Source organism: Pollicipes pollicipes, unplaced genomic scaffold, assembly GCF_011947565.3.
Source record: "Pollicipes pollicipes isolate AB1234 unplaced genomic scaffold, Ppol_2.1 Scaffold_6138;HRSCAF=7277_pilon_pilon_pilon, whole genome shotgun sequence".
Taxonomy (NCBI): Eukaryota; Metazoa; Arthropoda; class Thecostraca; order Pollicipedomorpha; family Pollicipedidae; genus Pollicipes; species Pollicipes pollicipes.
This window is the reverse complement of record NW_023596818.1, coordinates 23,318,140-23,345,258: the sequence shown is the minus strand read 5'-3', so window position 1 is coordinate 23,345,258 and position 27,119 is coordinate 23,318,140. Positions and strand designations below refer to the sequence as shown.

General features: G+C 53.9%; 1 protein-coding gene across 1 annotated transcript in view; it reads right to left on the bottom strand.

The window, feature by feature from the left end:
* The window catches only part of stmA (Protein EFR3 homolog stmA), an 80,232-nt gene that overhangs the window by 21,484 nt on the left and 31,629 nt on the right, over positions 1-27,119 (bottom strand). The window contains 7 exon segments of the mRNA XM_037229930.1: positions 504-639; positions 5,389-5,467; positions 8,087-8,230; positions 10,204-10,307; positions 11,092-11,244; positions 13,692-13,842; positions 15,247-15,374. Coding sequence (XP_037085825.1) covers positions 504-639; positions 5,389-5,467; positions 8,087-8,230; positions 10,204-10,307; positions 11,092-11,244; positions 13,692-13,842; positions 15,247-15,374 — 895 coding nt within the window.

Sequence of the window (27,119 nt, the reverse complement as noted above, 5' to 3'; positions counted from 1 at the left end):
TCAGATCGCTCCGGTCGTCTGTCAGATCACTACGCCCGTCTGTCATATCATTCTGACGGGCTGTCATATCACTACGGCCGTCTGTTAGATCACTCCGTTCGTCTGTCAGATCACACCGAGCGTCTGTCAGATCAGTCCGCCCGTCTGTCATGTCACTCCGGGTGTCTTTCAGATTACTCAGGCCGCCTGTCAGATCCCTCCGGGCGTCTGTCTGATCATTCCGGGCGTCTGTCAGATCACTTCGACCGCCTCCCTAACGCCACTGGAGCCGGCGGGAGGCAGGACTAGACGGGTGGTGGCCATTCCACAAGACCATTGCTCTGACCAGTGCGTCCGTTATGTTTAGAACGGCTGTAACAGGGATCACGACGACCAACAAAATATCTTACATCAAATGCACAAAGCAATATACAACATTCAAGGCCCACCAATGACAGAGTAACCCCGTCCAGACACTAACTCCCTCTCAGCCACCCCCACGTCGGGCGCTGGCCGTCACTGACCGACACACTCGCCGGCAGCGATGGTGATGATCTTGGCCAGCACGTCGGCGATGCCCGTGCGCACGGGCGCCTCTGAGCGCGCCTTCTCGTCTAGGTGCGTCATCAGCAGCTGGATCACAGCGTACGAGTGCTGAGCCTGCGAAACACGCGCGCCACCGATGTCAATGGTCGCTCATGTTACCAGCCGGCGGCCACGGAGGCCACCGTGAAGCCAAGGACCTCCCGCCGCCATCCGCGGCCCGCCCACAGCAGGACATCCACACATCGCCAGGAGGCTGTCACCATCCGCGGCCTGCCAACAGCAGGACATCCTCACATCACCGGGAGGCTGTCACCATCCGCGGCCCGCCTACAGTGACAGGATGCTCACACATCATCGGGAGGCTGTCACCATCCGCGGCCCACCTACAGTGACAGGATATCCACACATCATCGGGAGGCTGTCACCACCCGCGGTCTGCCTACAGTGACAGGATATCCACATATCGCCGGGAGGCTGTAACCATCCGCGGCCTGCCGACAGTGACAGGATACCCACAAATCACCGGGAGGCTGTCACCATCCGTGGCCTGCCAACAGCAGGACATCCTCACATCACCGGGAGACTGTCACCATCCGCGGCCTGCCAACAGCAGGACATCCACACATCACCGGGAGACTGTCACCATCCGCGGCCTACCCACAGCAGGACATCCACACATCGCCAGGAGGCCGTCAGCCATCCGCGGCCTGCCAACAGCAGGATATCCTCACATCGCCGGGAGGCTGTCACCATCCGCGGCCTGCCAACAGCAGGACATCCACACATCACCGGGAGACTGTCACCATCCGCGGCCTGCCAACAGCAGGACATCCTCACATCGCCAGGAGGCTGTCACCATCCGCGGCCCGCCTACAGTGACAGGATATCAACTGTGGCCTTGGGCGCACGTATCCAGTGAGGGGCAGAACAGGCTGTCATAACAGTCGGATGACATCAAAAGGTCAGGTATCTGGTGTAAAACTAGCCAGGGTTATTTCAACGTGAACAATTCCAAGCGTACACGTAGACTTGCACGTCGCATTTTGCCAGTTAACGCGCGCTCGGGTGGCCGGTTGAATCCCATCCTTGTCTCGGGTGAGTGGGGAGGAGGGCGCGATTTTACCCACAGAGACCTCAAAATTACGAAAATTGGACACCAAAATTCAGTGCGGACTGGCCTGTACGGGAACTTATTTGTGTCAAAATTTGAGGTTCCTAGATTGTGACCTTCGGGTCAAATAAGGTCAAGCAAAGTCAAATTACAGATTAGTGTCCAAATTGGCCCAAGACTTCATTATGCAACCGTCTTGAACCCAGATACCTGCTCTAAGTATACGGTCACTGGTGTTCATTAGAAGTAAGTGACCTTGTTTGACCTTTTGTCACAATGACCCAAATTCTACGATATTTTTTTTAATTCCTCTATTTGGATCAGCACCAAGGATGCGCTACGCGTTACGTTCCTAAAAACAAGATATTGACTTGGGTTAATTTAGGTTTGTGACCTTTTCTGTCCTTTAGGAAGTCAATGGGAGACGTCTGTTGCGGTCTCTGTTATCAATATTTTCGAAATGAGCACCGGGAAATTACGCATAACAGGATAATCTAGGGTAAAAAAGTAGTTTGACATTGACCTCCGTCTGACCTTCATACCTGACCCAACGTTATTTAAATTTGCTACAGTTCTAAATCTCTCCGTCGTTTTGCCTAACAAAAAGTATTTCAGACATGCATAGCTTCACGTACCACTGCGTTGTCGCAGCAGTTGTAAAGATTGCCTCATTGAAGATTCCCTTATTCAAAACTGTCTTCGCTGACAGCCAAGGCGTGACTTTGACCTGCCATAGGTACATAGGTTGCAAGTTATATTGAATGTTTTCAAACCAAAAGATTCGTGATTCAATTCCCTACGATTTTGCATATCAAGTGTGGCTACACCAGTCGTTCTAAAATTATTCTGTAAAAACCTTCGGGGTCCATCGACGCGCGCACGAATGCGCGTCAACAATCTGGATCAAGCTTTTCACTTGTGTGTTCACCAAATTCCTTTCCAGCACGTCGAGAGCATGTTGAGAGGAACGCGTGCGCAACGCCCCCTTTGTTCCGGCTTCAGTCCGATATTAGAGATTAGGTGATACATGAAAGGAGCCGGGCACTTTGCCCACAACCTCTTCACAAAGTAGGAGCATTTGAGCGATTACCACGACTTCGTCACGAAATCTCCTGCACTTGGACGGCCGCTCAAAGAAGCTTCGTGTCCTCACGTTTTGCACCGTGGCGCGCTTCCACTAATGATTAGGGCTACATTGTTGCGTCGAAGGGCAAACGAAGGCAAAGACACAGCGCGCGCTCTGTTCCAGCTGAAGATTACAGCATGCTTGGACCAAAGGGGATCCTGAGCTCCTCTAATGAGCAGCAATGCTAGACGGATGACAGGTGACAAGCGCAAAGGGGATTAGTATGGTAAACAGTATGATTCAAAACGTAGTAACGATAACACTGTAAGGATGTCCTTCCTATGCAAAGTTAAGTTACGGTGGTGTATCACAGCATTATAAACAAAAATGAAGGAAAAAAGAGAAAAGCGCTGCTCCATTGGAGACTTTTGTTGGCTTACAGGTAAAACCAAACTGAAATTATCAAGGGCCGTCGCTGTATGGCGCGCATTGATGCCTCTCATGTTTGTGGAACTAGCAAAGACTACGTTCGGCCTCCTTTCGTGCTTTGTGTGCACGCCTGAAACTGATCACATCCAGCTTTTTGCGCTATTTATGCATATTTTCGCCTCTTAGCAGGAAGTGCCACGGCTTGCTCTTACGTTCTTTTATGTTGACGCACGATGACGGTTCTGAAGATGTTGGCGGTTCTGTGCGTCGCTGTGGCAGTGGGGGACCACTCCTAGTTACCTATTCATGGGTGACAGTCACCAAGAAATGAACATCGGTACAGCCAAAGCATAAACAAAGTATCCTCGTGCTCGAGTGCAGCTTAGCTCTGAGAGGCCAGTTCTGCAACCTTGGACTGTAATGCAGCACAAAGCTGCTGTGCGGAAGGTTTGATCCAGCCGCATGTTCTCGGCAGCGGACAGGTTAGAGGGGTGCAGTGATTGGTGGCCGACACGTTTTGTGGACGGTGGGTTGTGAAGCTTGACCGACATGGAAGTGAGTTAAAGAGGCTGCTGTGCAGTCGGTGATGCTCGCGTGCCGGACGAGTGGATGGTAGTCCTCCACCCTCATTTGGCCATAATTCGGAAAGGCGTACGATAATAAAACCCACGGAATCGGCCGTAACATTTACCTTATTCTCCATTTAGAAAAGGATTTAGTGATAACCCTTTGATTGGAAACATTTCTTGGATGTGGTGCCTGTTGCGCGAGCGCTGACAGGACCATTCCATCGTGAACTCTGGGGCAACGGTAGAACGTTACTGCGAGAGCGTCACGCACCAACGCTTGATGTTGCCCGTCTTATCCTCTGACGTCACTTGACCTTCACCGCGCCTTCTGCTACCGGCCACAGTCCATGCAGCCGGGGCCGGACAGCGAGCGTACATATAAAGCCATTCAAACCCTTCCCTCCACTAGCTGGTGAACCGGAATGCACGACTCTAATCAACTGAGCTACTGGGACAAACTGCGTAGAAGGGAAGGGAAACATTGCTTGTTACTTTTACGGCCAAGCTTCAGCACTTGGGAAAACAAGTGGTGCATCAGGAATAGCAAAACAGCATATGAGATCACCGCTTTGATCTTAATTATTATGTCTGACTTCTATGTGGGAATAACAATACATCGTACTGAGATCTTACAAGCCATTGGACCAATTTTGGCTAGATATGACGTTTCGGACAGGGCCACGTTCTCTAAATTAAAAGATAGACAACATCACCGACTTAATCAGAAGGCTAATATTGAGATGCATCTGAGCACTTTACCCGAACCAGCTGCAACACAAGACCGGCTGTGCGAGTGTGGGATTTCAGTTTCACCGAGTTCTTACGTGCAAGCAATGCAGTCGAAGATCTGTGTGGTGCTCTCCACAACTATCAGCATAAAAAATGGGTGAACTGAAGTTATTATGCTGTCTTGTTGCTCATTCTAAATATGCCATTCTATCGTTTTGCGGGTGACAGTGCTTTTTACTCAAATCCTGAAGCTGGTCCGCAAAAATAACAAATGCTATTTCCTTTCCTTTCCACGCAGTTCGCCTCGATAGCCCAGTTGGAGCGCCTGCATTCCGACTGCCCTACTGGTGAGGAGAGCCCGAGTCGCTGTTCGGCGCCGGTTCCACGGACTGTGGTCGGTACCAGCGGCCGCGGTGAAGGTCACGTGACGTCGGAGGGTAAGACGGGGAGCGCCAAGCGTCGCGGCACGTCACGCTCTCGCCGCAAGATTCCGTCACCGTCCCGGCGTTTCACGACTGGATGGTGCTGTCACGACTGACGCGATAAGCGCCACTTAGCGTGGGCGCGGATCGCAGAAATGCATCTTGTGTATCTATGTGTCTATGCTTCGTCCCTGCTTGGGAAATGGGGGCCCGACGGGCGCATCGGAACCTCAGGGAAGGGCGCGTGCCCCCTGCACCCCTCCCCCTGCCTGCACTGCGGTCTGTTCATAGACATGCAGCACTATAGAGTTTGCGGGTCTTATGCTTCACATGATTATACTTCGCCTTTACATGATCCGACATGAATCACCCTTGAACAAAATGATTATTGTTACGTTACAGTTGTAATGGCTGCCGGGTTTACCTCCCAGAGCTAAGGCACACTGGAGTGCGACAAGACTGCTTATGCTGTGATTGTGTCTGCCGGTGGGACTACCGCGTTGATGATGTCTGAGAGATGGTAGGACGAGTACTTACGGGAATCGAGAACATGATGACCTTGAAGGTTTCTACGGCGAACTGATTGGGAACCCAGAGACCATGGTTGTCGAGGTGCCTGAAAGAAAATTCAAGACATGAACACGCCGCGTGCGCAAATCATTCATGACGAGCATGAACTACCTCTCTCACACGACCACCATGTGAATCAATTTGGACCATTAGTCCATCAGTCCGAATCTGAACCAAATAATGACGGGACGGGTTCGAAGGTTCGAAGCGAAATATCCAGCTACAGCTAAGTCGGCGGGTCAGGTCAGCGGTCCGCTGGTAAACAGGAGCTGAAGCGGCCTGGGCCCCCGTCCCCTCTCCCTTCCTGGAGGCCGCAGCCGACGGGCTGACGGGTTTACCGGTTTTCAGCAGCATTAATGGTCGAGGACGACACCAGTAAAAGCTTATCCGCACTCAAGGCAGACGTGATTCTTAAGCTAAATCCATCGAAGGCGCTTACTTCAATGCCATACTCAAAAAACGGGCCGGTCGCGAGGCTTGAAATTCATATTTGCAACCAGCATACTGTGGTCGGTGGTCAGTACGAACTTCGCCCTGACGAAGTGGGGAGGAGAGATACCTACCCCTGGCAGCTCTGAATTGGAAAGGACTAGATAGACGAACGAAATGCTCTTTCACAGCTGAGGCAATGCTTCAAAATACTAAGTGAAGTTCTTTTGGTATGTGAGGTCAGAGTAGGGTGAACTCAGATCAAATGTCATTTGTTCTGCTTTATGGGATATTCCCCGCCTCACGCCTCTGGAGCTTATCTATGCGCGGATTAATTATTCAAGTATGATATAAAACCTAAATAAACAGGATTTAAATCAACCGAACTTGTTTGAAAAAGGCAACATAGGTCATTGAGGTCACTCGTCTTTCTTTTGAACAAAGTGCCTTTGCCGACCACCGCTGACTCTTTTGGCTAGCAGCAGCAATGAATGGTGTCCAAACCGATTTTAACAACGACAAGACAGTATTAATAGCCTTATTCCTCGGAAAAACCAGGAGAATGGAGATATAGTTAGGTTGATATTTCGGTAACATGCTTTTATCGAAACAATAGCAGAAGCCTATTGTTACGATAAAGGCACGTTGCCGAGATATCAACCCAACTACATATCTATTCTCCTGGTTTTCCGAGGAATAAGGCTAATACTAATGTCTTATCCATGTGAATAATGTTCCTCGCTAATGCACTGAACAACTACGTGATTTTAACAACGCGTTAATTGCATTTTGGACTTACATCGATGACCCTTGCTGACATTGCCGAGCTCACACGGTCATGTCTGCGTGAAGAGGTAGTGCTGATAGCACGGCAGCATTAGAGTGAAACTAATGGGGGAACCACCACTAACCAAAGGTCAGGCCTCATGGTCATGTAAGGTCAATGAGGATACTATACCAAGGTGATATGTTCGGTTATCCAAGTTGTGTCTTCGTGACATGGAGCGGAAGGACCCAGGCACCGACAAATACCCGCAATCGTGCACAGGGCTTCAACATCAGACCTTGGGTCAAGTTAGGTTGTTGACCCGCGACAACCTTATAGGTCCAAACACCACCCGAGTGGCAACTTTACATGAATACAAGAACAAAAGCCATGGATAAAATAACTTCCAGCGCATTTCCAGAATATCTCCAGTTCAACCCTATTTTGGTCCTATACGCTTACACAAAAACCGCGCACGCCACTGGCCCGGCGCTACCTCAGCACGCCACTGGCCCGGCGCTACCTCAGCACGCCACTGGCCCGGCGCTGCCTCAGCACGCGCAGTTCAGAGCATTCGCCGAAGCCGTTGCAAGGGAAGCTACTGAAAGTTTCGAAAGGTTAGTTTAAGCCGTTTTCTAACAGCTTCCGACCTGGTCACGAGGAGGGCTGATACCTCCCCAGTGCGTGGGAAGGTCACCCTCCATTAAGCTCAACATCTGCTGTAAAACAAACTCAAAATGATGTCTCCAGGCGGCTATCAATCCCAGCCGAGCTGCAATAGCATCCCGAGCCAAACTCATTCAGCAAAAACAATTCGGAACTGACGCGTTATTGCGGGACCCAAATGTTCTCTCACGGCTTACACCACCTTCTCACAGGAGTCATCATAACTCAGTGCGATACGCTATTCAAAAACGTTCACTCAGCCGTCCGGAACAGTTCCTCTGGTTTTCACATCGGCCGTAATATGCTCATCTTGTGATAATTCTGAGGCTGTTATTTGTCATTCGAATGCGAAATCAGGGCGCCAAATTTGTTCGACCGACTCTAAAAAGGACCCGAGGAGCTTCACGAGCGCCGCACTCGTCGGAGAGCTGCGTGCCGTTTTCCATATTGCTGATACATTGACTTCCAGGGCACGGAATAAGCTAATAACAATTGATTATGGCCAATAACTATATTGTAATAAAGCCAATTTTGCCTTGTAGTGTTCGCACTCATCATATCTGATAGCACCTACCTATAGCAGGACGACGCATTCAGAACGCATGTTTCATACCCAGCCAACCGTAGTCAGAACAGTCGGTTCCTGCCTGTCGGGGGCCGGTCCCAATATTCGGCGACACCAGACACCAGACCTACCCCCGCCGCCACTGCCGACAGCCGCCGCTGCCCCCCCCCCTTCCCCCCCCCCCCCCCCCCAGCTGTCCGGGCCCAGCACGGCCCGCGGCCCTCGCCGCCGCCGCTGACCTGAGCACGGGCTTCATGAAGCGACGGATGTGCGCGTACGAGGCGCGGCCGACCAATTCCCGCAGACACGTCTCGGCCAGCTGGGGTGGCTGCTCGGACAGGCTCGGCGCCGTCTCGCCGGTCGGCCCCGCCGGCTGATGGTTGCTGCAGCAGCGGAGACGGGCGTCAGACGCTGCCGGTACAGGTGGCCACACTCGCTCCCAGACACGACCGGCGGAAGGAGGCGTCAGACGCCGCCGGCACAGGCGGCCACACTCGCTCCCAGACACGGCCAGCGGAGGCGGGCGTCAGACAGGTGGTCACACTCGTTCCCAGACGTGGCCAGCGGAGGCGGGCGTCAGACAGGTGGTCACACTCGCTCCCAGACGTGGCCGGCGGAGGCGGGCGTCAGACGCCGCCAGCACAGGCGGCCGCATTCGCTCCCAGACACGGCGAGCGGAGGTGGGCGTCAGACAGGTGGTCACACTCGCTCCCAGACGCGGCCGGCGGAGGGGGGCGTCAGACGCCGTCAGCACAGGCGGTCACACTCGCTCCGAGACACGACCAGCGGAGGCACTCGCTCCCAGACACGGCCGGTGGAGATGGGCGTCGGCCAGGACCATTAATAAGCAGGTTTGTTGCATTGCGGCCCGAGCCGCACCGTGGTCCGAGGGCCCGCAATACGGAATCACCAGTGGGCCACCGCAGTCCACAAACACAGGTGCATGCTCGATCTCCGGCGGCTCTCTCGCGACACACGAGCGAAGGAGAGATCTGATCTGATGTTTGGCACGCCGGCGAAAGAAGTTCTGCAATCCGATGATCCTGATTGAAAGGTACGGAATGTATGGGCGATTGAACTCGGCGATTTTATCAAGTGCGCAATGGACTGACTACAGGACGCTTGTCTTATCTGGCGGGGATGCAAGTACGACATCGGAACTTTCAAACAATGCGTGATATCAGGCATCTGTACGATCACATTACCACGATGATGTTCTAACCAATATCCGTCTTCCCTGCATAGAAGTCCTAGCCCCTTCGAAATGTTAGCAGGGCTATTGACGCTGAGCTATGCCGCCTCCGCTGTCACCCGCCGTGAACAGAGCCCAGTGGCAGACGCTGTTCCTCTGCCACCTAGCCTCGGCATTTCGCGCCACTCCCCGTCGTCTGGTCCGGCTCACGACACGAGCGCGCCACATTTGCGCCGTGGCCCGCTACCAGGACGGTCCCCCGGGCCGCATCCGGCGGCGGCTGATGGCACTCCGCCGCCGACGGTCAGTGAGCGCCGAGTGTCCTCAGCAGACGGCCGGCGGCTCGGGAGCAGCAGCCGAGCACGCAATCAGTCGGGGCCGGCGAGACAGCAGGGGTCACACGTCGCACCCAGTGGTGGCGAGGGGAGTGGGTGGGGACAGGGGGCCTGGGGAACTTCGAATCAGTCGGGGCCGGCGGGACAGCAGGGGTCACGCGTCGCGCCCAGTGGTGGCGAGGGAGAGTGGGTGGGGATGGGAAGCCTGGGGAACTTCGAATCAGTCGGGGCCGGCAAGACAGCAGGGGTCACACGTCGCGCCCAGTGGTGGCGAGGGAGAGTGGGTGGGGGCAGGGGGCCTGGACAGCTTCGAATCAGTCGGGGCCGGCGGGACAGCAGGGGTCACACATCGCGCCCAGTGGCGGTGAGGGAGAGAGGGAGAGAGGGAGAGAGGGGGGGGGGAGAGGGGAGTTCAGTCAGTCCAAGCGGTTGGCAGATCCCGACTGGTTGGGCGGTCGGTCCGCCTCCTCACACGCCACTGTGACCTGGCCTGGTGTCTGCTGGCTGCCCGACATTGGCCGACGGGGCGACCACGTCACATTCCAACTTTGTGTGGGTTTTCCTGCCAGCTGAGCCTGGCTCGGCATCCAAAATTGGTAGGCAATGTAAAACCAAATGTAATAAGTACAAGTAACCTGAGTGAACAAACCACAATGTGATTAAAGCACTCCTGAAATGACGAAAAACGAGATGCCTGCATTTAAGTCTAAATATGCATTTGTTCAGCCCTGATGGACTATTCAGTAGTGCATAGGAGTCGGATGGTCCCCCATTCAATCACTCAACAGCACGATAGCCATTGTTTTGGTAGTACGGGTAGGAAACTTACTTTTGGTCCATATTGAAGAGCAGGGATGGTATGATTTTTTCCATGTGTGCCTCGGTCCAGATGTTCTCCACCAGGTCATCACTGACCGTCTTCTTAATGACTCCCTAGAAAGCCAAATGGGCGGCTATTTAATTAGCGCATCGATCACCGGCACAGGGGATCGCTGATCCCTAGTGGCGGCGCTGCCAGCTCCGCTGTCCGCGGCGGCAGACAGCAGAGGTGGCAGCGGCGCCGCATAGTCAGCTCCACCGTCCACAGCAGCAGACAGCAGAAGCAGCAGCGGTGCAGCCAGCTCCGCCTTCCGCAGCAGCAGACAGCAGGGGCGGCAGCGGCGCCGCCAGCTCCACCGTCTACAGCAGCAGACAGCAGAGGCAGCAGCGGTGCAGCCAGCTCCGCCTTCCGCAGCAGCAGACAGCAATGGCGGCAGTGGCGCCGCCAGCTCCGCCGTCCGCAGCAGAAGACAGCGGAGGCGGCAGTGGCGCCGCCAGCTCCGCCGCCCCGAGCAGTGCCCCCGCCAGACAACACACGAGGTGTGTGACAAGTTTTGGGGATGGGAGCGATTCGGATTTAGGGTGCGCCCATCGTAGCGGCCATTTCGTGTCCGCAGAAGACGGAATGGAGCCCGCCTGAACAGGGTTGCCTGGTCCACAGTCAACTGAGCAAGGCGTACCTCGACTACCACTCGCAGCCAGATGGAGCGCGCCTGCCCACCCTGCGGGCTATAAGCGTGCCGAGCCGAGTCCTACAGTGCACTTGACCGGGCACGCCTCTTTCTCCGGGTACATCATCCATTCCCGCCGAATCAGCGATTGCCGTCGTTCCACCAGCAGCCGCCGTGTGGCCGGAGTGGGGAATCTTCAGCCCGTCGACCTAGGCCGAATCGCTCACCTGCAGCCCCTCCAGGCCGGCCATCCTCAGCTCCAGTCGCGTGGCCGGCGACGAGTGCGCAGAGTGACACATGGAAGCAAACTTCGACACGAAGAAGTCGTACCGGCGATGGTACGACGGCGTGTCCTCGGCGATGTTGGAGAACTTCACAAACTGCAGAAACAAAGGAGCCACAGTGATGACGTACGGCACGCGCTCGCAAGTTGCGAAATTTCGCGCCGTTGTATGTCATTGGAAGTTTGCCGTAGGGGACAGTTATGCTAAATGGCGTAGTTTCTGGACTTGGGACTGCGGCGCTTATCTCCCGCAGTTTTCAACTTTCGAGCATAACGTCCTGTGCATATTGAGTACCACTGACGTTGGCGAAGGGAAACAATGACAAGCAGAACGTTGTACAACAAACACTGCGTCCAGAACGCAGCCCTCCTAGCTTCAAACAAAGGGTGTCACCCAGGGAGCTTGTCACAAGCGTGCCCTGTAATGGATTCACGTGGCTCGAAATCCTCGCACATGACAACATGACATGTTCTCGAGTCGTACAACGCACACAACCAATATATGGTTTGTGCTACACTTTCAACATCGTCATGCTGGGCCAGCGGTTGCCAATACAGCAACACAAGTGCTGCAAATAGCACATCACCCCACGCAAGGAAGCGACCATGAGTTCAGTCACTCACTTTGAACGGCCTAGAGAATTCGTCGTATGCAGCAGGGGGACTCCGTGACACAGCCAACGACCGATGGAAGTCATACAGGCCCAGAGGTCTGAGTAGGCAGCTTGTCCCTGACTTCGGAGTTGGAAATAGCGTGTCCTTACCGACATAAGACATTATAACGTTTTGTGAGACTTACGACTAAAAGAGTTCCGCCACTAAGCCTACCAAACGTATGCCAAGGCCAAGCGGATACAGCTATAGAAGACAGCATTTAAACCTGCTTTTATACTGAGAAGTGAGTAGCCCAATGGGAGCACTCCGTGACAATGGCCATTTCATGTAGAAAATACGATCTACTGAGGACGACTTTAGAGACGACTGACTTCGCACCCAGACTGGGAACCGCCTAATCTGGTTACGTAAGTGTGCAGCTAAACACAGATCCAAAACAAGGAGCTGTCCCTTTAAACGGAAACTCGTGAAGAAGGCTAATCTGAGCATCTGCACAATCGATTAAGCATTCACAACAGGCTGTCGAGTTTACGAGACCGGTTATCACGGCCGCGACCGCAAACCGAGAGTGTCCCTTCACTGTACACAAATATAAACTTGAGCGGCCGGCCCTAGCCGGTTCGGCGTTGCCAGCATGCATTCCAAAGGCTGCCATCCTTGTGCCCACCGGGCGCAACCGCAAGACTTCTCAGCACACAGACGCGCAATAGTTCAAGCAGTACACAGTGCAAATTATTAGGGATTCAAATACAGGCCGCACGACCAGGCGGTTTTCCTAGAACATTTCCATATCACCACAATCTCATATCCCCTTTCACCTGACATAACGACATAACAACGTATAACTTTCAGCTGCGAGAAAGACGAGAAACACGCTCCGAAACTGGGCCCAAATCTGACCGGCCGTGTGCCGCAGTAACAGGGCGTTATCATCTTTTGACGGAGGGGAAACTCTGACATCCGTTATCATTACGCCCCTTCCACACCTCGCCAGGCGTCTTGCTGGTCCTGCTTGCTTAACGCCTCGCACGTCCTGCCTGCTGGACACATTCTTAGCTATGTTTTGCTGAGCGTGAGACACTCCATTGTGGACCAACAGCCTCCGCATCGGTCACGTAAGGCCGATGCCGCCGACCCGTGGCCGGACCCGCCTGGCAATCGATCCACAGAGGGCAGGCAATCACGAGACCAGGATTACAGCCTCGCCCCGCCGGCGGCTCATCACAGGGTCCGCCAGGCGGGTCTGGCCAGGAATGCTTCCCCACGCGGGTATGGCCGAGAGTGCTCCCCCAGGCGGGTCTGGCCAGGGGCGCTCCCCCAGGCGGGTCTGGCCAGGGGCGCTCCCGCAGGCGGGTCTGGCCGGGGGCGCTCCCGCAGGCGGGTATGGCCAGGGGCGCTCCCCCAGGCGGGTATGGCCAGGGGCGCTCCCCCAGGCGGGTCTGGCCAGGGGCGCTCCCACAGGCGGGTCTGGCCAGGGGCGCTCCCCCAGGCGGGTATGGCCAGGGGCGCTCCCCCAGGCGGGTATGGCCAGGGGCGCTCCCCCAGGCGGGTATGGCCAGGGGCGCTCCCCCAGGCGGGTATGGCCAGGGGCGCTCCCGCAGGCGGGTCTGGCCAGGGGCGCTCCCCCAGGCGGGTATGGCCAGGGGCGCTCCCCCAGGCGGGTATGGCCAGGGGCGCTACCGCAGGCGGGTCTGACCAGGGGCGCTCCCGCAGGCGGGTATGGCCAGGGGCGCTACCGCAGGCGGGTCTGACCAGGGGCGCAAGGCGGGTCTGGCTAGGGGCGCTCCGCCAGACGGGTCTGGCCAGAGGCGCTCTCCCAGGCGTGTCTGGCCAGGGGCGCTCCGCCAGGCGGCGGCAGGCGGCGCCGGCACCCGGCTTGTTGAAGGCTCGGCCGCCGCGAAGGCCGCCGACGCCGGCGCTAACACTCACCGACTGCGTGGCTAGCACCTGCATCTGCGGCTCCTCACACTCCAGCAGGCGCTGCACCGTCTTCAGAAAGCTTTCGACGAACAGGTTGAGCGTATTTGGCGGGCAGCTGGAGACCAGGGTATCCATCGCCTCCACTGAGACCAGCACACTCCTGCGAGCCCGACAGACAGCTTCTTCGGTTCTCCTATGACGGGTGCTGACTGAGCTAAGCGGCACATCCCCTAAGGAAAACCCCGGACATACCCCTGGCAGCGGACACTGTACGCAGCGACCACGCACTGTCAACAACGATCTCACTGTCAACAGCAGGCACACACTTTAAGCGGCGGACACACACTGTACGCAGCGGACACACACTGTACACAGCGACCACGCACTGTCAACAACGATCTCACTGTCAACAGCACGCACACACTTTAAGCGACTGACACACACTGTACGCAGCGGATACATAATGCAAGCGGCGGACACCCACTGCACGCAGCGGGCACACACTGCAAGCGGCGGACACACACTGTACGCAGCGGACACCCACTGCACGCAGCAGGTGCACACTGCAAGCAGCGGACACACGCTGTACGCAGCGGACACCCACTGCACGTAGCGGGCACACACTGCAAGCAGCGGACACACGCTGCACGCAGCGGACACCCACTGCAAGCAGCGGGCACACACTGCAAGCAGCGGACACGCGCTGCACGCAGCGGGCAAACACTGCAAGCAGCGGACACACACTGCAAGCAGCGGACATGGTTACCAGCAAAGGACAAACACTGCCAGCAGCGGACGCAACTATCAGCAGCCGACACGTATTATCATCAGCGGACATACACCGCGAGCGGCAGACGCACATCATCAACAGCGGACACAATTGACGAACACACCCCATCAGCTGTCGGCAGCGGACATACTCAGTGGTGAACCCACACTGTCAGCGGCGGACATGTTAGCAGAGGCGAGCACAACAAGGGCGTGATCCTATCTCATCATCGTTCGGGCACCCACGCACCACCGGCAAAATCTTCTAAAGCCTAAGGCAAAATCTTCTAAAATCTTCTTACGCCTGAAGCCACGACGCGCCATCAGTTCAATTTCGCCATTGTGAGATCCGTGGACGGATACATTCCAAAGGATTAAGTGGACGGAGTCACATTGTCAATCGACTTATCACTATAAGACACCGTGCGATTCATGCTAAACGTCCACTCAGAGTGTGACGACAGTGTCCCCTTCGTCCTCTGCACACGCGGCATTGCCGGTAGCTTACATCTGGAATGTCCTCCCCGGGTAAGCCTTCTCCGAAGCCGTCCAGTGACGATTTTGCGGTAAGACTAGGTAAACTAGCTACGGCATTGTCCGGTGTGTCACCGGAACTTCCCTTGGCCGTACCGGGTATGTCGCCAGGATTGCCCCTGACCTTACCGGGTACGTCGCTGGGATTGTCCTTGACCTTACCGGTTATGTCGCCGGGGTTGTCCCTGACCTTATCCACTGCGTCGCCGGGGCTACCCTTGACCTTACCCGGTACGTCACCAGGGTTGCCCTTCAACCTTACCCGGTACGTCGCCGATAGATGTCGCGGCTGACCCGAGTCTCCAGGTACTCGCCGATCCGGTCCAGCTTCTCCGGCGACAGGCGCACATAGTTTGTCAGCTTCGCCATGTTGGACTTGACTAAGCCATCCTGCCGGCACACCAGCTTCGTTACCCACTACTCCTCACACAGGGCATGGCGCCACCTTATGAGGAACGGGAGCATGCTAAGAACACTGGCGATTTTTTACAGAAACGCTTGGCTTGCGCGGGTGGCTTCGGCGTGAGACAGCATTCTACAGGGTATAAATATCCTGCTACGCGTTTGGATTGACCCACAGCTCATCTGGTTTGTGAGCTGAACACCAGTACGGTGGCCCTAGCGAGGCAGAGCCACCCCTTGCGGACAGTCGCGGCGTGCAGTGCTCCCCGCTTTGCCACAGTGGCTGATCCAGTGATAGCTCCGCGGCGCAGGGGACTTCTGAGTCCTCACCGCCAAGCCGAGCTTACTGAGGGGACCCATCTACTCGCGAACCTTGCCGCGTCCGATCATCACGTGACCGATCCGATAGCCTGCGTGCTATGAAATTAAGACCAGGCGGGTGTTGGCGGTGTGTGATGATGATGATGATGATTGGGGTTTTAGGGCGCGTCGACTTCTAGTGTCATTTTGCGCCCATAACAGCTAATGTTTACCGTGGTGTATAAATAGCTGTGAATCCTACGCTTCTCAAAAATGAAAACAGCTGTCCGGTGCCAAGCATGCGAGAATCGTCACCAATAAGGTCTGAAAAGGTAAGACCTGACGCATCTCGTCCGAAGTAAAGTGCCCGCTCTTCTCTGAACTGTGGGCAAGAGCTGTTGTTGTTTATTGGAGTTTAGGGGCGCGCCGACTGCGGTGGTCATTTGGCGCCCATAACGAGTTTTGTTTTACCTATCTAATGAGCCGCATAAATGGTCCCAAAGTTGATGTGTTTGACAAACAAGAAGATTTGTTGAAATTCCAGAAATGGTGAGTTATCTCCTAGCATATCACAGAGGGTAAGGGGCAAGTCATGCTGTCCAAAATAGCGTTGGCGTTCTTACGCGAGGCGCGGACAAGAAATAAGAATATGGCGAACGGTGAAGACAGCACCACATCGATGAATGATCGGTTTATCGGCTCCCTCCAACATATAGCCGTGGGTTGCGTATGTATGCCAGATGCGCAATCTGCAGAGGATCACCTCCTCTCGCCGCATTTTCCGGAAACAAGAGAACCACTGACCCAGCTTAAGTTTTATTTCTCTGAGCTTATTACTATCCATCCGATCCCAACAACGCTGCCAATTGCTGTGCAGGAAGGTTTTTATTGCAGGGTAAAAGTCTCTGGCAGGAATGGAAAGAGAGTGAACACATGGAGCCAGCGCTGCTCGCCTGGCAGCCGCGTCAGCCAACTCGTTGCCCGCGATGCCGACATGACTAGGAACCCAACATAGCATGATTTTCTTTCCGGCCTGATCCAGCTGAGTCAAACGTATTACAATGTCCTGTATAAGGGGACATGACGGATAAAAAGACTTCACACTCAGAACGCTGCTCAGAGAGTCCGCCAAAATGAGATGCAAGGGTTCGTTACCGACTTCAATGAAACATAGTGCCTTAATGATTGCTATGAGCTCTGATGTAAACACCGAAGCGTTTGGGGGCAGTGAAAACGACCGGGTGACGCCACCGTTCACAAACGCACAGCCTACACCATCAGAAGTTTTAGAGCCGTCCGTGTAAGTGTGCGTGTAACCCTCATATAACGCTATACGTTCAAACGCTCTGGACCTCATTATATCTGGCAGCGAGACACTTTTTTCATTTCGGTCAGAGAAGTGTCTGTGAAGGGTGAGATCAAATGCCAGGGAGGAGTGCACAGGTGACCTGATCGCTTCACTTTTCGAATGGGAATTTCGGTTTCCCGCAGTAAGGCTTGTATCCGGGAGCCAAAGGTTACTGCATGCGCCCGAGGTGCATGGCGAACAAACGGCACAGCAGGCCGCGGAAACACTGCGTGATATGCGGGATGACACGGAAACTGTCGCAGCTTAAGTGCATAACGCATGCCAAGCATTTTCCTCCTCGCTGACATCGGCGGCTCATGCGATTCTACCAAGAGGCTTTGGGTAGGAGATGTGCGGAACGCCCCTGTGATGACACGTAAAGCAGTGCGATGGATGGTGTCAATGATCCGTTTCGTGGACTCACACGCGCTGTCATAAATAAAACATGCATAGTCCAGCTTAGAGCGTATGATTGCCCGATACAGCAGCAAAAGTGTGCTCCGATACCCGCCATACGACGTGCGCGAAACACATTTTAACACGTTTAAAGATTTAAAACAGCGTTCATGTAGCGCTTTAAGATGTGCCTTATATGTAAGTCGGCAGTCAAAGTACACCCCAAAGTATCTAGCCACAGGCTCAGTTGGGATGCAATGCCCATACATATGGATAGACAGGTCACCGCATTGCCGGCTACGACAAAAATGCATGGCTACAGTCTTGCTACGTGAAAACCTGAACCGTTCATGGTACCCCACTTCTCAACGCGGTCAACAGCTAACTGGAGTTGGCGTTCCATCGATGGTGCTCTTGCTGCGCTAGTCCAAATGGTAAAATCATCAACAAAAAGCGCACGACCTACAAACTGCGGAAGCCCCATCCCGATGTCGTTGATCATAACGGCGAACAAAGCTACGCTGAGAACGCCGCCTTGGGGCACACCGTTAACTTGAACACGCCTCTCAGACAGCGCGTTTCCAACACGGACACGGAAAGAACGGTCAACTAGAAAGTTTTGAAGAAGGGTGCCCACATTGCCGCGTATATCATACCTGTGTAGCTTGAGAAGGATGCCTTGACGCCATGTGGTGTCATAGGCGCCCTCTATGTCAAAGAACACTGCGCCTATGTGTCGGCTTGCTTTAAATCCCATACGAATCGCAGTGTCAAGAACTAAAAGATTGTCAACTGTGCTGCGATTCTTTCTAAAACCACACCGGGCGTTTGTAAAAACTCCCCGATGTTCTAAAAACCAAGTTAAACGGACATTAACCATCTTTTCCATCAACTTATAGAGCGATGAAGTGAGAGAAATAGGTCTATAGTGTAAAGGATCCAGTCCACTTTTACCCGGTTTCAAAATAGGAATGACTGGCTTCTCGCCAAGAGGCTGGAAAGTCCCCACTGGCCCAAAGCGCATTAAATATCGCTAAAAGAGCATGAAGCACGCAAGGCGACAAATGCTTGAGCACGTCGTTGTGTACAGTGTCCGGACCTTCTGACACGCTACGAAGCTTGGCAATCGCCCATTCCAATTCGACCAGGGTGAATGGATCATTATAGGAGTGCGGCTCACTCGTTGAAAAATCCACTGCGGATTGCTAACATTGCGCTCGGTGCCGCACAAACTGTGCGTTCGTGTTGCCACCTTCGCTGCGGCAGGCCAGCGCCCGGGCAATCTCGTTCGCAACTTCCGACGGGCGCGTCACGGCCTGTCCGTTCACATATAGTACCGGAAGAGCCATGGGTGAAAACTGCCCAGATATACGCTTAATTCGAGACCAAACCTGCGATGTTGGCGTGAAGCGGTTCAGCGTACTCACGTAGGCATGCCAGGAAGCACGCTTCGCCTCCCTTACAGTGCGCCGAGCAAAAGCTCTCGCCTTCTTAAAGGCTATGAGGTCTTCTGTACTGCTCCTGACGTCAAAGGCCCGAAATGCACGTTTACGCGCTCGGATGGCGCTCCGACACTCCTCCGTCCACCACGGAACAGGAGTGCGTCGGAGAGCGCCAGACGTGCGTGGGATACAACCGTTGGCGCACTCTAAAAGTCTGCGGGTAAAATCCTCAATAGAGGGTACAGTCCTCACCGCCTCAGTTACGAACGATTCGTCGAGCCGAGTCTCAAATTCGCACCAGCCCGCTTTCTTAAAATTCCAGCGTTGTGGTCTAACACTTAACGCTCCACCTCTCTTAAACCGGACCCACACTGGGAAGTGGTCACTTCCCATGGGGTCATCTCCGACACTCCACTCGAGGTGTTGGACTAGCTGGGGACTGGAGAGGCTTAAGTCTAGCGCGGACGTCAGACCGGACGGCATTGTAAAATGCGTACGAGTTCCTGTGTTTAAAACACATAGTGAAGCACCGTCGATAAAATTCTCGCACAGCCTCCCACGAGCATTGGTGACGTCACACCCCCATGCGGTGTGATGTGCATTAAAATCGCCTAGAAGAAGTGGTGGAGGCAGTTCAGCCAGCAGACACCTAAGGTGCGCCAACGGAAAAGCGATACCTGGTGGAAGGTAAAGTGAGCAAACAGTGATGTGACGACGGTTGAAATAAAGCCGCACGGCCACAGCCTGAAGCGTGGACCACAAGCTTAGCCTCCTCGCTGGCACGCTATGGTGAACTGCAAGGAGGACGCCACCGTGAGCAATGCTCTCCGTCAATACGTCGTTGCGAAACATCGCATATCTTTTCAGAGAGCAGAAATTGTCAGGCGCTAGCTTGGTTTCCTGCAGCGCCACGGCTGCAGGAGAGACTCTGCTGACGACAGCCTCGAGATCGAGGGCGTTCGCCCTTACTCCTCTACAGTTCCACTGTAAAAACGCCTATAAAAGGGCGTATTAAAAAAGAGGTGTGATGTGAGAACCTAAAACAATTCCGGCTTGAAAGAACTCGGCTGCGCCAGTTGCATGTCCAGACGCCTCAGACTGAGAGCTTCGGCTTAACCCCGGGGGGCCGTGCCCCACCCTAGGACGAATCCTTGGGGTACCTCCGTCAGATGGAGAAAGGCTGGGGCACGCTTTACGCCAGCGTACCCAGCCCGGGGTGGGGGCGGGGGAGGGCCCATCGGTAGGCCTCTACCGGGGTTCGAGGCACCAGCGGGGGCCTCCACCGGCTTCCGTGGCGATGGAGTGCTGTTTCGGGGGACGGGCTCTTTGTCTGCCCCGGACAGGCGGCTTGCCGCCTTAGCGCGCTCCAGTTCGGCCAAGCGTGCTCGCTTGGCCTCGCGGGCGCGCCTGTCAGCTTCCTGACGTTCCAGCGTCTCTGCCACACGCTCACAGGCACTGGCAAGAGGTGTCTGTGGCAAAGGGACCGATTGGGTCGCAGACGAAGGCAAGGCCGGCGGCGCGCGGGGACTCCGACCACGCCGAGCCGTCGTCCAACCGTCGCCCGCTGGTGACCCGGCGCGCGCCGAGGAGGCCAGCGGTGCGACGTCCACCGACTGCTCGATCGGCGGAGAGGGAGCTTGGGGTGCCGACTGGGAGTCGGGCGTTCAGACCGAGGGAACAACCGACAGGCCAAACGACCTCAGAAGTCCCACGAACTGAACGGCCGTCATGTGCTCGATGGCATTACTTTGTGACAACGAAGTTTTCACTTTGGACGCATACGATGTTTTTAGATGACTGTCGTTGTAAAGTTTACGAGCTTCACGAAAAGAGACATTTCTAGAGGTTTTGATCGATATAATTTCTTTTTCTTTTGCGTAGGCCGGACATGTACGGTCGTATGTCGTGTGTGGGATTCGGTCCTTACCGCAGTTGACGCAATGGGGTGCAAAGGTGCAGCAGAGGTGCAAACCTCGCTCATGTGCTCGAATGATGCACATTTACCACATGCTGGGCGGTTACGACAGTGGAGCTTGGTATGGCCGAATCGCTGGCACTGGTAGCACCGCATGGGGTTACGCACATAAGGGCGAACCTTCGCCCGAGCGTATCCAACGCGTATCTCGGCCGGAAAATTGGTGAAACTAAACGTCAGAATGAGGTTGTTGGTGGGAAGCAGCCCTCCTCCCCGTCTGACGAAAATCTCGCGAGCGATCGTCACACCAAACTCTGAGAGTTCTTCGACTACCTCGTCCTCGGCGACGTTACGGAGATCGAAACAGTTGACTACGCCCATGGAGGAATTTTTGGTTTTATGTGGTGTTGCTGATATGGACACCGTCTTTTCGTGCTTGCCAGTCTCATCCCGAACAGTATACGTTTATTCCTTGGCTGCCATGGCCCTACTCGCCTCCAGACTACTCGCGAACTCTACTTCAATTTTTCCATCCCTAAGCTTGTCGCATCTGATGATTTTTTCCAAACCTGTCGCAGCCGTTCCGTCTCTGGAACGGTGACAGGGAAGCCAGCTTCATCTCTTCACTACCGAAGATCAGGATCCGTGGACCGGGGGGCACAGATACTTCCCTGCGCCCTGGGGTTATCGGGGTCCGTCCCCCTTTCGGAGGACGGGTGTTTATAGTATTAGAAGAAGCCATAAAAGGTGGTTTTCATTTCGGCACCGAGGCTCCCCACCCACCTCGGAGCCCAACAGGGGGACGGCCCAACACTCCCTCGGGAGGTGGTCACCGCCAGGGCTACCCCGGTGCTATACGGGGTGAACGACGCCTCCCACACGGCCAGGTGTAACCGGGGAGACTCTTCCCCGTCCTGACCGTGGTTCAGCGCCGCCGCCCCTTGACCCCTTACGCCTCTGCGCGCGGCCAAGCGCCCCAAGCGGAAACCCGCAAGGAGCACCCAACGGCAACGCGAGCGACAAGCCGCTAGACCCGTGTGGGGCCCCACGGGCCCTCACGCCCCCGGATATTCTGGCCAAAGTGGAGTGTTGGAACGCGCCGTGACTGACCAGCACGACGCGCCCCTCAGCCACCAGGATGCGACCAACCTGGGGACGTGAGCGAGGGGGCACGGCGACCCCGATAAACGCGGATGATGAGTGGTGGTAGGGCCGGATGCGGGTGTGCGGGTAATGTGGAGGGAGCGGGCGGGACAAGGAGCAGGAGCTCACGTACCGGCAGGGTCGCTACGCCCTGAGAAGACCTGCTTGCGCTGTCCACCCGTTACCGGAGCTGGGACCCGAGGGGGCGCTAGTCCCCTACACCGACCGAAGCCGGTGCCCCTGCGGGGTTGACGGTGTGTGCGACAGGCTTAGCCGACATAAGGTGTCTAGACGAAAGGCCTGATGGCGGGTGCCGCGCCTGCCGGGTGTCAGGTGACTGTCACGTGACCATGAGAAGGGTGTCTGAAGGGTATGGGGGAGCCTATGTGACGAGTCTTATGAGGGTCTGGTGATAAGGCACCGGAGGCAACGGGCTTAAAGTGACCCCATCGTGAGAGCGGTACGCACGGGCGAAACAGTGGACATACTCGACGAACTCTTAGAGACTGGATGGTAGATATGGAAAGCACTGGACGAGTGGACGTCTTGTTTGCCACTGGGCACGTCCAGGGGTTCCGCCTAGTTTGCCATTGTGCACGTTCCATGGTTCCTTGCTGTTGCGTTCAGGTCCATGAGTGTAGCTTCACTGTCAACTGGCGATATATATATATATATATATATATATATATATATATATATATATATATGTATATATACGCACAACTAAATACATACATATATATATATATATATATATATATATATATATATATATATATATATATATATATATATATATATATATATATATATATATATATATGTGCACATGTATGTATTGGAACATTTTGGTGAAATCCTTTCTTGTATACATGTTTGATTAAAAACGACTGCTGACTCAGCGTTGACGAGCTTTTTGACGCATCGTTCTAGTTTTCAGGCATTTGGCTTGGCATCATCATTTAGATTTAAAGATGGTTCGCGCAAAATTACTCATATATTTATCGCTGCTTACATTCTGACGTTTCGAGATTCTGTCTTATCGTCGAAGACTGAATGGCACAAAAAATAAGTTTTGAGTTTTAAAGGATAAAAACTTGTGCACTTCTATTGGAAAACACCTTTTTGGTACGGGGAACACAAATGAAGCATGACTAATTGAAGTAAGACAGGGTCCTGTTTTCACTTTGATACATATAAGACACACTCGTAATGGGAACACTACAAAGACACAATTAAAACACTATTGCCGCAACCACATCAATGATGCTCACCACCCACCACCTAATAGTTCAAGAGTTGTGCAAGAATTTGTTTGTCTGTTTACGGCCGGAGAGAGTTCGTTAATGAATATGCTTCCCCAAATTTGAAGGCGTCCTCTTGTCATTGCACGTCCGTAAAATATCAGTGTTGTCTGTCAGTTGTTGTCGTGTCAATGTCATGCCGTGTTCGTGTCGCATGTAGTCCAGAGGTGCCCCGTCACGCAACTGCATTGTCAGGCGTCGTGAGGGTGTCGTCGTGGTTACACCAATGTAGTGTATAGAGCGAAGTTTGCAGCGTCCGATGTTGCATTTGAATCGTTACACTGCATTGGTGCATTTTAGTTTGTCGGGTTTGTCTGGGCTGTTTCTCATAAGCAAGCTAGATATCTTCCTATTACGATAGCAAACGACGATGTCAAAAGCACTAAATGACGACTACAATAGACATCGCCATTTACAATCGTAATAAGATACATAACTTTCTTATGAGAAACAGTCCAGACAAACTCGACCAAACTTAAATGCACCGATGTAGTGTATCAATTCGAATGCAACATCGAAGGTTGCAAACTTTGCTCCATACATTACATAAGTGTAACCACGACACTCTCACGACGCCTGACAATGCACTTACGTGACGGGGCACCTCTGGACCACAGACGGCCTGAACCCTACATGACCTTGACACGACAATAACCGACACAAAACACTGACATTTTACGGACGTGCAATGACAGAAGACGCCTTCAAATTTGGGAAAGCATATTCATTAACGAACTCTCTCTGGCCCCTAAACAGACAAACAAATTCTTGCACAACTCTTGAACTATTAGGTGGTGGGCGGTGAGCACTATTGATGTGGTTGCGGCAATAGTGTTCTCATTGTGTCTTTGTAGTGTTCCCATTATGAGTGTCTTATATGTATCAAAGCGAAAATGGGACTCTGTCTCACTTCAGTTAGTCCTGATTCATTTGTGTCCTCCGTACCAAAAGATGTTTTCCAATAATAGTGCACAATTTTTATCCTCTAAAAAAACAAACTTATTTATTGCACCATTTAGTCTTCTCCGACGATGAGATAGGATATCGAAACGCTAGAACGTAAGGAGCGACGAATATATGAGTAATTTTGCGCGAACATCTTTAAATCAAACGTTTGAAACGTTGATGTGTCAAAAAGCTCGTCAATGCTGAGTCAGCAGTCATTTTTAATCAAGCGTATACATATACATATACATATATATAGATATATAGATATATAGATATAGATATAGATATATATATATATATATATATATATATATATATATATATATATATATATATATGTAGAACGTAGGAGTAAATCTACAAGAATGGCGTTTGCATCCCAGCATTTGCTGAAAATCTTCGCATTTGTCCACGTCTTGCGATTGCCTGTTGATCGCAAAACCCAGCGCAATCCCGAGCAGGGGGTTTGCCAGGCTGTGCGTGCATCTCATTGGTTGGGTGCTCTCTCTCTCTCTCTCTCTCTCTCTCTCTCTCTCTCTCTCTCTCTCTCTCTCTCTCTCTCTCTCTCTCTCTCTCTCTCTCTCTCTCTCTCTCTCTCTCTCTCTCTCTCTCTCTCTCTCTCTCTCTCTCTCTCTCTCTCTCTCTCTCTCTCTCTCTCTCTCTTCTCTCTCTCTCTCTCTCTCTCTCTCTCTCTCTCTCTCTCTCTCTCTCTCTCTCTCTCTCTCTCTCTCTCTCTCTCTCTCTCTCTCTCTCTCTCTCTCTCTCTCTCTCTCTCTCTCTCTCTCTCTCTCTCTCTCTCTCTCTCTCTCTCTTCTCTCTCTCTCTCTCTCTCTCTCTCTCTCTCTCTCTCTCTCTCTCTCTCTCTCTCTCTCTCTCTCTCTCTCTCTCTCTCTCTCTCTCTCTCCTCTCTCTCTCTCTCTCTCTCTCTCTCTCTCTCTCTCTCTCTCTCTCTCTCTCTCTCTCTCTCTCTCTCTCTCTCTCTCTTCTCTCCCTCTCTCTCTCTCTCTCTCTCTTGTGGAAAAGTCCAGCATTAGTCAGTTCGTTGCCCACTTGAGTTTGCGTCTGCCCCACTTATTGCCTTCATTTGGTCGAGCTAATTCGGCTACTGCCGTTAATGCAGAACATCCGTGGATGTTAACAATAAAACGGAAGCACAGGGCATAAGTATTTTTCGGACCAGACAAAGGTAGCCTTCCTTAATTCCACGCACTAATGTAAGCAACAGATAACTGTCCAGTGCTCGGGAAGCGTCGGTGACTGGGGCAGCCAGAGTGCGTCCTACTTACCCTTTTACAAAAGTCTGAGTCTAGTCGAATCCGGCCCAGCTTACCAGAAAAGCTAACCCCAGGAATCTGTGCCAAACCGCTCCCCAATGTTGCATTCTTAAAACAAATGGCAAAAGCGATACCTACTGGCGCTTTTAATTTTCCTTATTTCTTAATTTGCCTCGAGAAAAATCCACTTAGATGTCGCCAATGGGCGAGCGCTAGCATACTCAATTCGACCTGTTGCCTTCTCGGGTGTGTCAGTTTGCATAAACATCAGGTACAAACAAGTCCCATGGCATTGCTTATCATATCCAGCTACTGCTTACCAACGTTCCCAAGCACCAACGGCGCGCAAAACCTGACCAGGCGCGGTTAACGGCAAGTATTCCACAACTTCACACCGCAGCGCCCTATTTTTCCATTTGAGACCGCCACCCCGAAGGGGCACATCTGCCAGCGGTCGGCCAGACAAGACTGATGGGCGCACGATGTTTGACCGTCGGGAAGAGAAAAAACAGCATGGCTGCCTCGCCCCTCCTCTCCAGATCGCCGTCGTGTCGGCGCCATGTGTAACTGGGTCAGAGGGTGTCGCACAGGACCCGCCGACAGCAAAGTGGAAAGGGCCGATCTGTGGAATTAGCATGCGCTGGGCTGGCACCGTATTAGGTGAAGGAGACATTCGGGCCCCACCATTGGACCATGCGGAAAAACAAGGGCGGCTGACCCAGTTACGAGAAATCACGACACATAACACGTCGTGCAAAAGGCCGAAAAAGAGGTATCCGAGACAAAAAAAAAACACAGGGTGCATCGGCATAAGACAACTCCAACGCTGGTCATCTAGCCATGATCTCTGGCTCCGTGGGCAGCGGGGCGCCGGCGGGAACATGCACAATGCGAGCACCAGGGCTGCTGTCCCCGTCCCGACCGGGCCGTGGACGTCTGTGTGCTTGAAACAGTCCAGGGCGGCTCCCACCGGGTGGGCGCGAGCCGCCACAACCCCTTCCCTCCTGTTTACCTGGGAAGAGGGGGAGGGCACTCACCGTACCCACGGGGCGTTGCCGAAGTGTCACAGCGAAAACATGTTGCTGGAAATGCATATCGGGTGTGGGGACAATATGCGTTAGGGCTTTGAAAGTACAGGTGACGCGCTGCGTAAAAATTGTTTGGGACAAGGCGAGACTACAGACGATCTGATTGGGAGGGCCGGAGGGCGTCTGCGTCGGACGCAGCGCGTGGGGCCTACGGCTCGCGGCGCTGCGGCACCACCTGTTCCGGCTAGTCTGCGTCCGACGCAGCGCGTGGGGCCTACGGCTCGCGGCGCTGCGGCACCACCTGTTCCGGCCAGTCTGCGTCCGACGCAGCGCGTGGGGCCTACGGCTCGCGACGCTGCGGCACCACCTGCTCCGGCTAGTCTGCGTCCGACGCAGCGCGTGGGGCCTACGGCTCGCGGCACTGCGGCACCACCTGTTCCGGCCAGTCTGCGTCCGACGCAGCGCGTGGGGCCTACGGCTCGCGACGCTGCGGCACCACCTGCTCCGGCTAGTCTGCGTCCGACGCAGCGCGTGGGGCCTGCGGCTCGCGGCACTGCGGCACCACCTGCTCCGGCCAGTCTGGCAGAACCTCCACAGACTCATCACGGCCCTCGCCGGCCCCGCGTCGCGGCCAG